The 18,005-nt window shown below is 43.7% G+C and overlaps 1 protein-coding gene across 2 annotated transcripts in view; it reads right to left on the bottom strand.

Moving 5' to 3' along the window:
• Nucleotides 1-272: 272 nt before the first annotated feature.
• zgc:63863 (uncharacterized protein LOC393372 homolog) overlaps nucleotides 273-18,005 on the bottom strand; it is a 19,915-nt gene continuing 2,182 nt past the window's right edge. Inside the window, exons 2-8 of one of the 2 annotated variants that reach the window (XM_035525021.1) lie at nucleotides 17,297-17,482; nucleotides 17,096-17,176; nucleotides 16,595-16,781; nucleotides 16,077-16,178; nucleotides 9,789-9,933; nucleotides 8,091-8,275; nucleotides 273-2,758 (exon numbers count right to left, since the gene is read on the bottom strand). In XM_035525021.1, coding sequence (XP_035380914.1) covers nucleotides 2,509-2,758; nucleotides 8,091-8,275; nucleotides 9,789-9,933; nucleotides 16,077-16,178; nucleotides 16,595-16,781; nucleotides 17,096-17,176; nucleotides 17,297-17,482 — 1,136 coding nt within the window. In that variant the 3' untranslated portion in view covers nucleotides 273-2,508. The remainder of the gene's footprint in view (nucleotides 2,759-8,090; nucleotides 8,276-9,788; nucleotides 9,934-16,076; nucleotides 16,179-16,594; nucleotides 16,782-17,095; nucleotides 17,177-17,296; nucleotides 17,483-18,005) is intronic. The other variant, XM_027001319.2, reaches the window with a different exon arrangement.

The raw sequence follows: 18,005 nt of genomic DNA, 5'->3' as shown, positions 1-18,005 counted from the left end.
CACACACACGGTAGAACAGTGAAGGCTTAAAGCAAGACACAAAATCCTTTTTTTAAAGAACCAAATTACACTTATGCAAGATGAAGATTCCCTACATACATAAGCTCAATATTAATACCACACGCTATATTAACATACCAGTATCAACAAATAGATATATCCACCACTGTAAAATGTGCTCCAAGATATAACTTGAAGGACTGAGGTGAATGTGTATGTGTGTTTATGAGTGAGTGTTAAAATGAGTGTTAAAAACATGCACATGCTTGGAAATATGTAAGCTTTTATTTACATGGGACATTCCCAGTCATCCAAATTCCTCCAAAAATATTGTAATCATTTAATAAAAAATTGCAGTAAGTACAATAAGTTCAATTTGATATTGTTTGTGCAAGATTTTCAAGTAAACATCAAGAAACAAAAATATATTACTATTGTAATGCATCTGAAACCCAACTAAAATGTTTATTTGAATGAGGTTCTTGGGGTTGGGGGGGGTTGTTTGGCATCACATCTGCTATTCGATCATGAAAACTCCATTAACAAAATCGGAGTGGGGAAACAAAAAACAAAAAGAGTGGACAAAAACCCACACTCCAAGTTCTTAAGTTTGAGTTCTTAAACAGGTTTCAAAAACTTCACACAATTGCCTTCCCTCTCAGTGTCAGGCGTGCAGGCAGAGGCTCTGGTCCTGATCCAAAAGCCTATATTCACCACTAAATATTCCAACTGGACAGCACTGCCTCCCAGGAGCCAGGAGGCCAGAGAGCCCTGGCTCACTGCTGTCACTCACCCAGCCGCTCACAAACCCACCCACACCGACTGCTGGAGCTCATCTGCCAGCCGTGCCGAAGACAGCCAGAAGGCAGCCCCTTTATAGCCACAGTGCACACCGCACATATTTATTCAAACGGGGGGGAAAATATACTAATTAGGGAGAGAGATTTTTTTTTAAATTATTCTCAACTGAACTGTAAACAACTTAACCATGTGCAAGTGTTCCCCCTACACCTGAATTGAACATAAAATTGACTGCATTTGTGTTGTACAATTAGTTTGCGTATGCGCATATTTCGAGTTCCGTGGACATCCACAGCAGCGCCTGACCGCGTTTCAGCCTGGTCCAGCCTGGTCCAGCCTGGTCCAGTTTCACTCACTTCTTCTACGTTCGTTTAAATAGATCCGCGCTCGTAAACCAGTATCTGTGTTTGGCCCTAAGCCCTGTCAACAGCCAACGGGCTGAATTAAATTCACATTAAATCAAGATGGCCTGAGCATTCCTGGCTTGCCACATAATTGAGCAAGCGAAGAAAGGAAAAGCAACATGCACACATTTTCCGAGGCATAACTTTCTCTGCCTTGCTGTTTTGGGGTTTTTTGTTGGCAGTGGTGCACATACGATAAACCCCCACTAGTGCTCTCCTCACCTTAAGGCAACAGCGGACCCGAGTGTCCAATGACGCCTGCCCCATGACTCAGGTTCTGGCGCCTCATCCGTGTCCACTCGACCCTGTCGGAGGTGCAACATGCAGGAAGACAAAGGTGAACCCCCTTGTTCTTTTTGGGCAAATTTCTGTTCTCCAGGTCGTTAGGTATGCGTTGAAAATGTCTCGTTAAAAATCGCTGTCAGGCTGGAGGGTGTTGTCTGGTGCCTGGCCGTGTAGGCAGGCAAGCTGCTAAAGGCCTCAGGGATGGGGGTGGGGGGTGGTAGGGGGTGTTTGCTGAAGCTCAGTTTGTCCCCTATCTCTGCCATGAACTCAGCGTGGAGGAAAGGATGGTGATGTCAGCGAGGAAGTTATGGAACGCTTCCTGATGCAAAGTAATTTTCAGTTTCACTGAAAACCACCTCCCAGACTAGTGGTTACTCCTTTGAGAATGATGGACAACCCACTCTTTAATGTGGTAAATCCAGGGCGGATGTGTGTGTATAGATGTATGAGTGCGCGTGTGTGCTTGTGTGTGTATGCTTGTGTGCGTGTGCTTGTGTGCGTGCGTAAGCGAGGTTTTTTGGTTAATGTGTGTTCTTGCCCGGGTGTAAAGTCTACCACTTTAAAGTGCCTTCACTGGAGGCCAAGTCCTCTATTCTCCGCAGACCAAAGAAAGCCACCTGCTTGCACTCGTCTCCCCTCGTCTGAATGAGCCGTTTCCTTCACTCCTCGGCGAAGGCCTTCAGCAGGGGGGAAGGAGAGGGAAAAAAATCCCTTTAATAATTTGTGCGTCTGCTGCTGTTCTGGATCCGCTACCAGCGCACTTTTCACCCCCGACATTCTGCTGATGGAACTGCATTCAGAAATGCTTATCATTACAAAAACCCATCTACCACCTTTCATACTCCCAATATTAGCCTGGGTAAAAATCTATAAATACGAGGGGAAAAGGGATAAATAAACCATGTCCCCTCTGCCCTTCTCTCCCTCTCATCCGTTCTTCGGGGTGTGTCTGGAACGTCACGTGCGACGCAGCCGGCCGGCGTCTCTCCAGGTTCGGCGGGCACGTGGGCTGTGTGGGTCAGAAGAGCTGCAGGAGAAAGTCTGGCGCCCAGTCCATGGCGGTCTGCGCCACGGCCAGCGCGGCCACCCCCAGCGTGGCCGAGAGGCCCCACACCGCCGCCTTGACGAGCTGGTGGGCAGCACGGGAGGGCGGGGCGCCGCGGGAGAGGCGGGCGTCATGGCGGTTGACGACCTCTCGCCGCAGGACGGAGTCTGGCCGCTGCTGCTGCGTGGACATCTGGAAGGCCTGAAAGGTACTGATGGTGATGCTGAGGAGAGGGAGACCAGACATGAGGGTCAGTGCTGAAGAACCTGGATGATGGCTGCTTTACTGGGTGTTTACTGACAGCATTTCTTTCCCCAAGATTTCAAAGAAACTGTCTATCATGGAAAAAAAAAAAGATGTTCATTTGTTTAATTGATTTAACAGCAAAAGTAAAGGAAAAAAATACAAAAATACATTTTCACAGCTTTTTGATCAGGCTATTGACTATTAGTTAGAGCACTAATTAATACTTTAAAGAGGGCAACATTCTGCATCAAGAACAGAGTAATTCCTCTGTTCTATTAAAATCTTTCCGGTGCATGCAATATTGAAAAAGGAGGATCAACTAACTGGCAGATTCTGACATCAATTCAGTCAGAGAATGAGAGAGAGCGAGAGAGAGAGAAGGAAGGCGGGGGAGTGGAGGGGACCTGGGGATGCCCTCTAGTCCGCACTCCGAATTTCGACGAGAACGTTCCCCGATAAGGAGGCAAGCAACAGTGCCTGCTCTGAGGGCCTAGATCACACATTCCCCCCTTTCAACAGTTTGGAGAAAAACATCATTAAAAAAAAAAAATCATAAAATATTCAATTCCATTTCATTATTGTCCCTCTGGTAGAACATGAAATGCAAATGGCGGTATCTCAAGACTATAAAAACCGCCAAGGAAAAAAAAAAAAAGGCAACAGAATAGCCTGCTCTCGAGCACAGGAAGTGGCTGTCGTGAGGAAAGGGCCGAGGGCATGAGCTGAAGGACTCAACGTCTTTAAGACGCCGCTAACCCACCCCGCCCCCCCAACCCCCACCCCGCCCCACCACCCCCAGTACCCCCTTAGCTCTCATTAAGATCTGCAGCTAATACCGTGCAGCTGAAAATAGCTGACAGGTAACAGCAGAGCAATTAACTTTTTAGCTCTTGCTTTAAGAGGGGAAGGGCCCCAGAGAGGCAGGCTCTGCACTGATGAAACCGCAGACTTTAACTGTGTTACACGCTCACCACGCTCCCGTCGCTCACACTCGCCACTGAAGGCACTGGGACGAGGGGTCCACCCCCCACCCAAACATGTCACTTTGTAAGTCACATATTATTGGCCATGTGCCGGTCACATGCTCTAACAAACCGTCGACCAGGAGGTAGCCACCTTATGCGAAGGTTCGGATCGAGACACTAGAGAGGACGAGCACAAAAAAAGCGGCCCAGCTCTGCAGTGAACTCGGCACCTTGCTCCTGTGCTTGGCTGAGAAAATTCAGAGAATTCTGGCTGCCAGTGCAGTGCGTCTTCACTGCGTTCTCCACACAAATAATTCTCTCTTTCTGTAGTAAGATGTCTCTAGACTTGCCTTTTGCTATAGCACCACTTTCACTGTGAGCATTGAAGTTCTGAAAGATGGCTGAACTCTGCTAAAATTATGTCTAACTTTGGCCAACCAAGTCAAACGCATACTGTGATAAATTGTTTGACCAATAATTTGCTATTTAAAGTGATCGATGGAACTTCTGGGAGTCAGCTGTCCTGGAAGAAAATGGTCCTGCTGCCATGACATCTTGATCAGTCTCGCCAGGGACCCTCATCCCGAGATCATTGCGACAGCGCGATGCCACATTGCCACAGACGAACATTCTGCACGGTTGAACGCAGCAACTAACACACAACAGCTACTTGCTTCGGCAATACAAAGCACCTCACCAACATTCCTGCAATTATGATGTTTTCACACACCAGTTGCAGATCAGTCAATATTATTTCAAAGAGCACACACGCATGTAAAGTGTGTTTTAAAGATTTTGGCTTCATGTCATATACCTAACGTGTCCATGACGTGACTGTTTGGTCCCAAAATGGGATTGTTAAGGTCAGGAAAGGAAAAGGGTCAGGCTGGGCCTGAACAGGGATTATGCCTTGCTGTACCTTCACGCTGTCCGACGCCATCAACTGGAACAGCGATCTCCGTCAGTGCAGACAATGCAGCAGGACCTGTTTACTCACGCTGCCCAACTCCTAGCACCATGTCACATCTCTCTTGCAAACACAGCTCAACTCCCAAAACTTCTGCACTCTTCACAAAAAGCACAGAATTCAGTTGTGAAGAAAGAAACTGTGCAGTGTTTTAATATATATCCTACTAATAATTTCTTTCACCTTGCATCACGGTGCAATATGTCTCATTAACTTTGAACACTTTTATCCTTCTGTGTGTTCCTACTTTCCCCCCTCCATACCCATAACCCCCCTCCCCCTCGGAAGCTGTGGATCAGGTCCCCTCTATCTCTTCTTTCTTTCCTTCTTCCTGCAGTCAAATCCCCCCGTCTTGCTGGTGTGGACGCGAAGGATTAATGGTGCGTGCATTTGAAATGATTGAATGGTCTCACTGTATATGCTTACTCTGACATATGCTAGAACGTGAAGAGCGGGCATTCCTTATACTGCATATCCCTGCTTTGTGTTCTGACTGTCAGTACAGCACACGACAAGCCTATTGTTAGACTGATGCTGTAGAGTATGCCCAATTAACCATGAGTGTCTGTGTGTATGTACAAATGTATTATCGAGACAGAGAGAGAGTGTGTGTGCACGTGCTGGTGAATCAGCATCTCTGCTGTCCTGCTGTCCTTGTGACCCATAAGGCTGTGTGTGTGTGTGTGTGTGTGTGTGTGTGCGCGCGTGTGACCCATAAGGCGTTGTGTGTGCTTGAGTGACCGTCTGCTAGAGACATGACACACTGACGCATGGTAAGACTCCCTCTGAACTCCCTTTGTGCCGATTGAAGAAACACACACACACACACACACATTACAAACACAGTAAGATTCAATGTTGAAATTAACTGAGTAACACCAACTCATTTTGTCCCCTGCACAAGTGTGCCATGTTTCTAATTGCTTCTTTTATGCATGTTTTGAAATGTGCGTATGATTATGTGTGAAATGTATAAATATATATATATGCAATAAATGCATAAATTCAGTATATTTGTGCATTTTCATGTTTGCATAAGCAGTATTTACAGTATAAATTTTATAGTATTTATAGTATAAATCTACATTAAAAGCATGCACTGTCCAACAGGGGCAGCATAAGTGCTGAACTGAGAATTGTACTGTAAAATCTATGACAGCCAATTAGGTACAGCTGTAAGGTTGGTAATAAACTGATCACTCAGCACATAGTGTAAGTTTATTTTAACAAAATACGAAAGCCTTGTTTAAATGGTACTCTCTCATATTTTGACACAAAGAACACAACACACCAGAGCACGCTTGTGTGCCAGTGCCTTTCAGTAGCCCAGCAGTGATTTTAAAGTGCAGTTTATAAGCACCATGATGGAGTTCTGCCCTGCTAACAGAGGGTGCACACAATTTGAGCAAGTCTTTGCATTCTACTTACAGGTAAAGCTCTGATGATAAGCCACCAGCCTCAAAGTGCTTACGTCTTTTTCTGTGTGTGTTTGTGTGTGAGTGAGCGCACATGTGTGCGTGTGTGTGTGTGTGTGTGTGTGTGTGTGTGTGTATGTGTGTGTGTGTAAGAGTATGGTGTGTCTCTGAAATGTGTCTACGACGGTCTGTGTAATGTCCTGATGCAGCAGAAATTCCTACACATACAGCCTTCCCCAATCATTTCTACAGGAGCGAGAGCTCGTGCTGTCACTTAAAGCTATCATTCAGGAAAAATTCATCTAATGTACACTTCCCTCAGATCCAGTTTGCATGATGCTAACTGGAGAGACCGCTGACACTCTCCCACAGCCATCAGGATGAGCGGAAAGAACCACAGTTGGCATGGCAGTATGGAGCAGGTGACCAGATGCATTCCAAAATGCAAGAGAGATCTCACACTGCATGGCGTCCTGAACATGCTTTAAAGACCTCTCAGAACAGAGAGAGATGGACACAGGTGCACAGAAACAGAAGGAGAGAGGGAGAGAGGGAGAGTGGGAGAGAGGGAGAGAGAGCAGCCGGTTCCTCTTCCATGTTGCCTTACGTGCCTTCTCTCCATTTCTGCGCCGCAGAATCAGAACAGCAACAGGCTGCGGCGCCAGTGAGAATGAGGCCAAGGTCCTTGTCGGCTTTACGCTGCTTTGTTTTAAAGTGCAAGGAAATTGCAGCTGAATACAAAAGAGCACATGAGAACAAAGGTCTGTTCATTAGTGTGTGTGTGTTTGTGTGTGTGTGTGTGTGTGTGTGTGTGTGTGTGTGTGTGTGTGTGTGTGTGCGCGTGTGTAGGTATTAGTGAAGAACGTTTGGGGGTCAGTGCCATTAGGTGCAGTCTAGCCTCTCCTCATTACTACAGGCTACAGGGTCAAATAACACAATACAGAGCAGGGCTACAGGTCAAAGCTTGGGGACTGTGCTCATTTCAACACCTCAGAGAACAATGCAGTAGCACGCTCATGCACGCACACACGCACACGTGCACACACACGTGCACCCTTCCCAGAGAGGCCACAGATGCTAGAGGGGGAGGGGTTATGCAAAACCGGGCAGGCACATAATTACCCAGAGAGTGGGGTTTGTTTACTGGAGGCCTGCCCTGTATTCCAGGCCCCATGTTCTCATCTAGTATAGAAAAGAAAAAGGAATAAACACCCCCTCATTCTCTCTCTCTCTCTCTCTCACTCCTTTAATCTGCCATGCCGGTGGATCTAAACCCAAGCAGGTTCCAGTACTGCAGAAGCTGTGAAGGACAGAAATACTGCACCCCGCCTTCCCCCCCATTTGCTGGAGGTATCGGTTACCTCCCGTCGTGAGCGATAACATCATAAAAGTGGGTCCACCTGTGAGAGAAGCGCCATCTACAAACTCAATCTCCAGACTGACAGCCATTGCTGAAATCCAGACAGCAAAAGCTTAATTGTCCCTCATATCACAATAGGTGCTCCGCAGAGGGAGAGAGGACGTGATTAGACACTCTACAGCTCCACCTGCTGGACACACTCTTTTATTTTTTTTAGCAACACTAAAATGTAAGAATGAATATGGGCCCAGCTGACAAGGGGCTGTGTATATGGGAATCACAGCCATGCATCTTAACATGCCACCTTAACACTGCTGGATAAATGACTTCCAAAAATAAATGGGCTGAAATTGGCCCACATCACCTACTTTCTTGGTCGTAAGTGCATCTTAAGTAAAGGATCCACTTAAAAGTCCACTGGATACTTTCAGGAAATAAATGAACATAATTGATGGTGCATAAAAGTAGCTTTAGTTCAGAGGTCCGCTGTCTCATATGAGAATATGGTGCGTGTGTGTGTGTGTGTGTGTGTGTGTGTGTCTTTGTGTGTGTACTCTTCAGTGCTGCCTGTGCGTGCGTGCATGTGTGTGCATGCGCAGGACCTCTTGCGGGATTGCAGGGCGGCGGAGTGGGCGAGTTCAGCAGGCGGGTGGCAGGTGAAGAGGCTCTGGGCGCGGGCGATCAGCTGTTCGTACGGCAGGTCCTGCGGGATCTGGGACAGCAGGTGGTGCACACTGGCCATGTCACACTCACTGCTCTTCACCTCCCGCTCACGGTGCAACACGATCTGGTCCCGCAACACACAGGGCAATGGCGAGTCAGAGTGAAAATCAGGAAAGTGGGGGAAAAAAGAGAGAAAACTCCACTGCATCAACAATCTATATATTTTGACTGTAATGTTTTGCTCTCTTGGTTCACACAACCCAAGAGGCTAAGAAGGTACAAGCTGAATCCATTCACATGTCTGATAGCACCTGCTGATAGCCACTCATGCTGTACAGGTGCATGGCACCTCCATGATAGCAGGCAGAAGTGCTCAGATTTCTCTGCCTCCCTGAACGCTCGCTACAGTGGTGAGCAGCATTTGATCTCCCAGTAAAGGATCTGTGTTGTAGCTGCTGGAGGCTGCTATAGACGGCTCCTGTCTGGTGCACCAGCGAGGTGCTCCTATAGGAGGTTCATCTCAGCTGCACCTGCTGCTTCCTACAGAACATCTGCCCTGCCAAAGCTGCACGCCGCTGGTACAGCCCACAGCTCTACAGTTCCACCCAGCTCTGCAAACTCACAAACACACACACACACACACACACACACACACACACACACACACACACACACACACACACACACACACACACACACACTACTAACAGCAAACTACAGACAAACACAGATACTTTATCAACACCACCACACACATTCGTTTAAAACACACTTTCATTATCAGCAATCACATGGCTTGCTCGGTACCAAAAGACTGCAGCGCAGCTCAGTCTCCGGCCCTGTGGCCCCTTCGAGAGGGCGCGCTCCGGCCCCATGGCCCAGTTGGAGTGGCTCACACTGCCACAGCCTGGGTGTGTGTGTGTGTGTGGAGTAGGGGGGTGAGGAGCCAGATGAACTACATTTCCTACCCGTGTTGTTATCTGGATTTCAAAGGGCTCTGGCCCCCTCCCAGCTCCCCCAGCGCTTGCCAGCAGCAGCTCACAAAGAGATGATGAAGCAGACCAGTTAAAGCAGCCCAGGCCAGTTAAAGCACAAACACAGCCTGCCCCCCTGACACCAACCACTGGTGAGTTCATCAGAGATGTTTAATTAACTCTTCTCACTACAACAAAGTGCCCTGGATCCTTGCACAGGAGCAGAAAAGCCAAAAGTTTTGGCTCAACTTCTTGTTGACAAGGCAGTTATCCAACAAAAACACTTGGAGCCAGAAAACACGAACATGTTAACCCAAGAACCGAACACTATTTACTAGGAGACAGATATGATTCAGTTTGGAATCAAGGCACAAAAATCATTAGCGTCAATAACTTTGGGGAACCTAACGTAGCAAAGGTCATTTATAATTGTTTGTTTTGTCTGAAAATGCTTAAACAACCTCATCAAAAAAAGCAATCAGTGATCCACTAATCCACTCTCACATACTCTCAGTCCCGAAGCCGTGTGGAAAAGGTCACAGAGCCCTATTCAGTGTGAAAAAACCGAGACAAGAAAAAGAACGGGAAAGAGAGAGAGTGAAAAGAGACGAGAAAGGATGAAACAAAGAAAACTTAGAGTCTGTCAAAGGAGTTGGTGCTTACCACAGCAGCAAAGTAAACAGCCATTAGCGGATGGGAGGCCAGGAAGAAATCGTAGAGCCGAAGAACATGCCGGAAGTCTGACAGGACATGGCCGTACCACGTGATCAGCCAACTGAGGGCGAAGATGGTGCCAACTTCAGCCCTGCTTCACACATGGAAAGAGCAAAAAGATTCTTTAATGTATATACGGCAATTCACATATTACATACAGTATTTCAACAACATATATAGAGACACCTTTATGAATGTTCAGTCTATATGACTCGAGACTGCATGGTCTTACAGAGCACAGCTATCAATCCTTCCCCCATACGGCTATGAATACTGAACACTCCAAATAACAACGATAAACATTAAGTCTTGTGCTAAAGAAGGTTGGCTAGCTAGTGAAACCAAACAACAACAAGAAAATGATTTTCAAGCTGGTGTGTTTTATCTCAAACCTTTCTATTTTCTCATGACCCCAGTGTGCTAATTGGCTAATTTCATCAGTCTCTAAACTCAACTGTTTTCACCGAACAAACCATCCAACCAAGGTCTCACCCTGTGCAAAATTATCAACATGTAAACAAACCAGGGCTTGTGAGCAGGCATGTCAGAAACTACTGGGGTTTACTCACAAAGACGTGCAAAAGCCTGCATCTCAAGACCATTGAGCCTCATCTGGCAGGCTCTAGTGAGGCAGGCCAACACCACCATATGTAGTATGCTGGTATATGCTTTAATTATGCTCATACATATGCTACCACTCTGTAGAATGCTGGTATACACTAAGTATTCTGGTACATATGTTACTACTATGTAGTATGCTTGAAGCATGCTTGAATTGAGCTGCCGTGGTTAAGGAGGCATGTAAACACAGGCAGTAAGTAAAACAGTCCCAACAAAGATGACATCATGGATGATGGAACCACCTGAGCAGGCGTTCTCAGTGGAGCAGCGAACAAGTGCTCAGGCCCACAGCAGCCTGCTCGGACTCTCCTTCATGTCTGCCTGACCTTTCAGGGTGGGCGTTTTCTGCTCAGTGGAGATAGCAGACTTTTTAGGGTTAAACGATAACGGCATATGGACGAGGACCTGAGAATGGTCAGATTTTACACTTAGGATGGTAAGGTATCTGGAAAAATAAAATCTTGATGTTTTTTTTTTTCTTCAAAAGAGTAAGCCTATTCCTAAACCACAAAGGCTTTTTATTTAATTCCACCCCATAATTTAGCATAATATAGTCAAAAACTAGGCTGAAAACAGCCCAAAAATTGCGGCTCGGGTGCTTGGTGATTCCAGACACCGTGGAGGCTCTTCGCTGAAAACCATGGTTTTACAGAGAGCACCCGCCAACATTTTTAGCACCACGCCATGCTCGACTGCCAAACGCACCCTTGCGTCGTCGAGTCCTTACTGTGAATGCTGCGCGTGGGAAACAAATTGTCATTTGATGCAAAGCAAGTATGTTCCCGGGAAAAAAAAAAGAAAAAGCCAAGTAAGCAAGAATACCTGAGAAGCTCCGAAAGTTCCGGAGCTGGGCTATATCGAGTGTCTGCTTGTTAGTCTAGAAAGTGGCCTCAGCAACTGAATGGGCTAGCCCATTAAACCTGGAGGAGACCAGTGGTGCACTACACAGATCCCTGGATGCACACATACAATATTTATCATGAGTCTCTTATTCCCTACATTTTAAATGACAAACCATTAAAAATAACTTCCTTTTATACAGAGGGCTAGGGAATAGGCATGCAACGGAGCGCTCTTCTGACTACCGGTCTGCTCTGAAACACGTGCCACCGTGCATGTACATATGCATGCTCACACACACACACACACACGCACACACACACGCACACACACACGCACACACACACGCACACACACGCACACACACGCACACACACACGCACACACACACACACACACACACTCAGCATCACGTGAACATGCAAAACAAACCTGAGTCGTGCTGCATTATGCATGAAAAATCAAATGGAACGAGTGCGTTTTTGTGCATCATACACTGCAGAATGGTTTAAAAGCCATGCAGCCATCAAAGATAACGCAGACGTGCATTACCACACTTCTCAAGCATAGAGGCTGATCCTAGCACAAGAAAAGTGGCATACATGTGCACAGAGGACTTAATGACACATACACACACACACACACACACACACACACACTCACACACACAGACATACACAGCTAAATAACGCAACAGACGGCTGCTTGGAGGCACTATGACATTGATAGAAAGGAACAAGCACTGGATCTTTTATTGGCCGACAGCTGCTTTGATATAAAACCCAGGTACCTAAGAGGACATGTCATGTGACCTTGTAACCGAAACAGTTTCAGACACGATTACAAACTAAATAGTTTGTAAGTAACCCACTGTTCATCATGAGCGCTTGCAGCTCCGCAGGTGCAGAAGCCGCTGCTGGCAACAGAAGCAGTACAGGACACGAGTGAAGAACTTTCCTATGCGCGACTGAGGTTAAAGTCACACTCTGCTGCCCCCTAGAGGACATCACGCTGAACTGTCCATTTTGTGCTATGAAGTTAAGGAAACTTGTCACTTCAAAAAATTAAAGTATAACATTTACTTGTAACTCAGACTCATACATAAACAAATCTCTTGCTCTGTTACACTGTGAAAAAGAGAAAATTCTTATTTTTTGTAGGGATGTCCCAATGTAAAGATTTAAAAATGTTTTCTGTTGCCATCCATATATGGGACACTTAAATTTTATTAAATTAAAATCATGGCGATCCATCCTCGCCACCAGAGTCCACCCCCAAGTACTCCGGAGGACCGAGGAGCTGTCCAGGAACCAGGAAAGGTTCCAAAAGCTACAAGCTAATGAGTCTATACAGCATTTGGTCACGTGACACAGACTGTAGGAACACACCGGGCAAGCGTGTGCAATAAAAACAAGTGTGGGATAGTAAACAGAGCAATCCTAAAGAACCAGAAGTGGAATGTCTTCAAACACCAAACAACGTTTTACTGGAGAGTAACCTAGATCTCATCTGTTGGTCAGAAACTGGGCTTTATAATAATTCTCCATCCACTGCTTTTAAAGTTTTGGGTTATGACATTTATAGGAGGGACTGAACTGAGGCAAAAGGGGGTGTTATAATTCATCTGAGAGATTCCAGCTGTTGCAAAAATTCAAAATGGCAAAATTTCAAATTACTTAGATTATGTAGGTTAAATACGGTTTGATCACCTCAGATGTCATACACACTTTTAGTCACCTATTTCAAGCTTTTATGATAAATTTAATAAGGTATTATATCTAGTTGATTGCAATAAAGATGCCATTGTTATGGATGACTTATATCTTAATTGGAAAGACGAGCCCACAAGGAAAGAGCTCAAAAGATACAACTGATGGTTTTAACTTGGCTTGAATGGTCAGAAGTCCAATGGTCAGAAGTCCAATAGGAATAACAAACAACACCAGTATCCCGATAGACCTACCATTTAGTACTGGACCCAAAAGAATGACAAAATCACACTTTATGATGACTGGGCTGTCAGACCATAATCCAGTGCTCACTTCAAGAAAATCAGCGTGTTTACTTGTCATGCTGGCAATCAGGATAAGATATCCCAAAAAACAAGAAAGTGGACTTGTATATTTACAGTAGCCTGCATATTTACAGTAAAGATAAAAACAAGAAACAGTCTCTCCACTGGATGAATGATAACATTTGACAATTAATGAAAGAGCAGGACAATGCTATAAAAAGAGCCACAAAATCAAAGATGTTGCATGATAAGAATAAATTTGCAATGTTAAGAAACAAGGTAATGAGATAATTGGAAAAAAACAAATGAAGGCAGAATTCTTTATTATAATCTTTTCTATTATTATTATTTTCTATTATAATTCTCATGATAACTCAAGAACTATATGGAGCCACCTTAAAGAATTAACTGGTCAAAACAATATCTTAACAAAGCCATTTGAACTAAATGTTAATGATATGATCTTACAGAATCTGGTTGATATGCTCTCAATCAATATGTTGCTGAGAGTGGCTACCATAGACCAAAGATTCACAATTTAACAAAGCAATGCACATACTGTCAATACTAGCGAGCCAGCACTAGTACTGAGATCAATATCTGTAACAGAGGGTCCAGAAGTAATCGCATCTCTCAAGTCTTCAAGGGCTAAGAACGTCTACGCTATGTACATACTCATGCTGAAAGTTAATGGTTAATGGTTAATCCATTAATGCAAATCATTAATACTTCATTGGGTCAAGAGAGGTCTCCTAACTCATGGATGCCTACTGTTATGGCCCCTGTCAAAGGCAGTGACCTTCCTCTGACCTCTACTTACAGGTCCATTAGCACAAAGGAGCTGGGAAAACAAATCACTGACCATCTAAACAATAAATCCTTCCCAATGCACCCAGTACAATTTAGATTCAGGGCTAATCACTTGACAAAAACTGCTACCTGCTATCTCACAGAAAAAAAATAGCACATCAATAGTCAAAGTTGGGCTTGTGGGGGCCATGGTCCTTGATTTACAGAAAGCTTTCAACACATTAATCAAATCATTCTACTGTATAATTTAATCAATGTCAGTTTTCAGTAGTTTTTCAGCCTTGCCAAATCCCACCTCTTACTCTACTCCCAACTTGTCAAAATTGATAATTATAACTCTGACTCCCTATACTTATCAACTGGTGTCCCGCAGGGCTCTAAACTGGTCTCAGTCTTGTTCAGCTTGTACTATGATGATGATTTGCCCTCTGTGTGTGGGCATTTGTACCATATGTGCAGTTGTGCCGTGAGTAAAAATAACTATCGTCTTAATGTATGCTGAAGATACAGAGGCTATTTCAAAGGTCACATTCTGCAAGATCTCAGGAGAGAGACTAAAGTTCTAAATATTTTGGCATACATATAGATTCAAGCCTCAGCTTCAAACCCCACATAAAAAGGGTCTGTAATGGAGTAATAGTCAGTTTGGCAAATCTCAGGTGTAGCAGAAATTCCCGATTAACTAAGGGAACTTAGTTATACTTCCACTCAATGGTTCTCACTTACATCTACTACTGACTCAGAAATTGACAGATTACATCTTTAACACCACAGAAATTGCTACAGAACATGCACTTAAAACTTTAGACAAGAAGCCATTCATTTTTCAATATTGTCAAATCTAAAGAAGTATAATTAGAATAATATTATAATAAGAATAAAATAACAACAACAACAATAATAATAATAATAATAATAATAATAATAATAATAATAATAAAAAAAAAACTCATCAAACATAATATTGTCTCAATAATTTATAAGATTATTCATGGATTAGCTCCTCCACTTCTGGCTGACTATCAAATTTAAATCTACTACAAAGCAAGTTATTAGAGGTATAGGTGTCACAGAACACTCTCCTCCCATGAGTCACGTGGTTTGGCCCACTGCGTGCAGTGGGAGGGTCATGTTCATAGCCATACCTGCACACACCTGTATTGTGTAAGTCTTTTGTGTATTTAAACTCTTGTCGTTGTGTGCAGTGTTGTCGGTTATTGTTGGCGTAATGTGTGAATGTAATGTGTTAATGTAAGATGTATTCTTGTTTATCATATCTGTTTAAAGTTATCCGTTTCATGTTCCTTGTTCGTCCATGTCACTGGAGCCTGTGCGTCCTGCCCCTCGCCCTTCGGTACTTGGGCCATTACAATAGGTAAAACCTGCCTTAGCTAGGTCGTCTTTTCTTTCAGAGCATCACACTGATTGTGGTGCTGAATTCCATCACTCAGATTATAAATATTTATTTTATGCAGTGAGACTGCAACAAGCTAACAAGTACTTTTTCTTCATTATACAATTCACTTTATTTGTTGTTGAAAGAAAATTACTGAATGTTCTTTTTGGCCGAAGAGAGTACTTTTGTTTACGTAGTAGCAGAATGAAGGAATTTTTCCTTTCTGTCACATCTTTCAGGAACTTTGTAAGCACCGTTGGATGCTTCATTGGTACAGACGTAAATTGTGGTCTTATTAACTTAATGCGCCTCATTCATCTGGGATCTTCTAGCTGTTCATTCAGTCTTAACGTCTTCATGCTCAGTGACAAATTGAAAGGGTAATAATTAGATCCTTATTATGTTCTCTTTCTCTTCTTGTAGCAAGACTAATTTTTCTGTAACAACTAATAGACTTCAAAGACCTGCAACTGTAGGCTTCAGACCTGCTACAGTAGGCTTCACACACATGAGGTTAACATACAGTGTGGATGAGCAGAGTCCAAAGCAACCCCACCTCAGCATGAAGTCATGCAGCTCACTGTCCACCTGCTCCAGAAGTGGCATCAGGTAGTTGAGGATGTGCTTGGTGCTGTCCATGGTGGGGTCCATAAAGTCCCTGCAGAAACCCCAACCAGAAAGAGTAAACATAAAGAAATATTGTTCAAAGCAGCCATGGTTCCCACCAAATATTTAAAACAATATCTTACAATTGTATTTCTTCTACTGAAATCTGTAATGGTTCTTTTTGTCAACAAACTTTCACCACCATAGTCAAGCAGGGAAAAACACTTTGAACGAAACCCAGCTCATGACTGACAAATGAGCTGTGACTCATAATATTTTTAATATTCATGAGTCATTATGTAATTTTACATTGTTTACATATGATGAGGAAAAAAGGAGGATGCAGAATGGCTTGTCTGGACTTGCTCCAAAAAATGAACAATAACTTTTTTATTTTCTAATTTTTATAACACTCAAAGACAGGGCTGGTTTGCATGAAAAGCGTAATCAGTCAAATGCTGTAACAACCTGAGATGATGATTGGACAGCTTCTCAACCATGGCTATGGCCACCCGCTCTCCCACCACCAACAAGAAGGTCACCACTATATCGTGGTAGCCCTGGTAGTAGTGCAGTTGTGGGTTCCTCCTCAGCACATCCAGAATGATGTCAATCAACTGCTCCTGCAGTACTGCCCTCTCATCAACTCGCATTCCTGAGAGAGAGAGAGAGAGAGAGAGAGAGAGAGAGAGAGAGAGAGAGAGAGAGAAAGAGAATAAGAAAGAAAACAATAATAAATAATGACATTAGCTTAGGGTAGACAGATGTAGAGGAAGAAGGCATTGTGTAGGCCTAACATTGCTTTGGACATCCAAGAGTTTGTTATTCTATGCGCTAAACTACGTGTCCCAGATCTTTCTAGACACTGTTGATTACAAAATATGCCAAAATGCACTTCAGAGTTCATTAAATGCAATCACAAGAAAATGGATGAGTCAAATATTCTTAGAAACAGGAGATAAAGACTACCTCTTGGGAAACGCCGCATAGACCGTCTAACATCAAGAAGCACCTGGTTGAAGTCCTTATGATTCTCCCTAATATTTTTAGCTAGTTGAGTGGAAAAAATGGCAAATAAGAAATAAGAACAGAAAATTAATTGTGGGTGACATGATCATTTCCAATCGCTTTGACCCTAAATGTAAATTAGACAGCTCAAAACGAACAGACCAGGTCTGGCGGGCAGGTCAAAGACATTGACACTGAGGAGCTTGGGCCAAACTTTCCTCCGCACATCGTCAGTCAACAAGCCTCCCTCGCTAACTGCTGCTTTCCGCAGGGTCTCAATGTCCACTGGGTCACTGTTCAGAGCCTGGTGAATATCTAGTTGCTTCTGTTTCTTCCAGGAGATGTGCTCTGCCAGCAAAAGAATAAAATTCACATAAATAACAAAAATATCAGCGATGATGGACTTATTTTTTTAGTTGTCTTTTCCACAAGTCATGTTTTTTTCAGTCTTGTTTTTTTTATCATGTAATATGTCTCACAAAATTTCATTTTGTTACACAAGTGTTACAATTATATATCAGATATGCAAGTAAAATATTAATGATCAAAATTTATTAGCAAACAAAAATAATTTTTTAAAAATACAATAAATCAATCTGTTTACTACTGTCTGCAGTCAGATAGTTCTCTTTCTGTAACTTGTTTTATTTCGGAACTGTTCTTTTGTTCATGAGCTTTGATACATTTTGATAGGTAGGTGGTCAACTGGGAGTTATCCATCTTTGCTCAATTGAGTCTGATGTTCTGATGAAAGTAGGTATACAGTCATAAGCATCCACAGTTACCAGCTTGGCAATGTATCAGATAAGAAAAAAGTAAGCAAGCCTATAATGTACAATAAATCCTACAATTCAAACACTGTTGTCACCCT

The sequence above is a fragment of the Electrophorus electricus genome, chromosome 4 (assembly GCF_013358815.1).
Source record: "Electrophorus electricus isolate fEleEle1 chromosome 4, fEleEle1.pri, whole genome shotgun sequence".
NCBI classification, from domain to species: domain Eukaryota; kingdom Metazoa; phylum Chordata; class Actinopteri; order Gymnotiformes; family Gymnotidae; genus Electrophorus; species Electrophorus electricus.
This window is presented reverse-complemented; position numbering and strand designations above follow the sequence as displayed.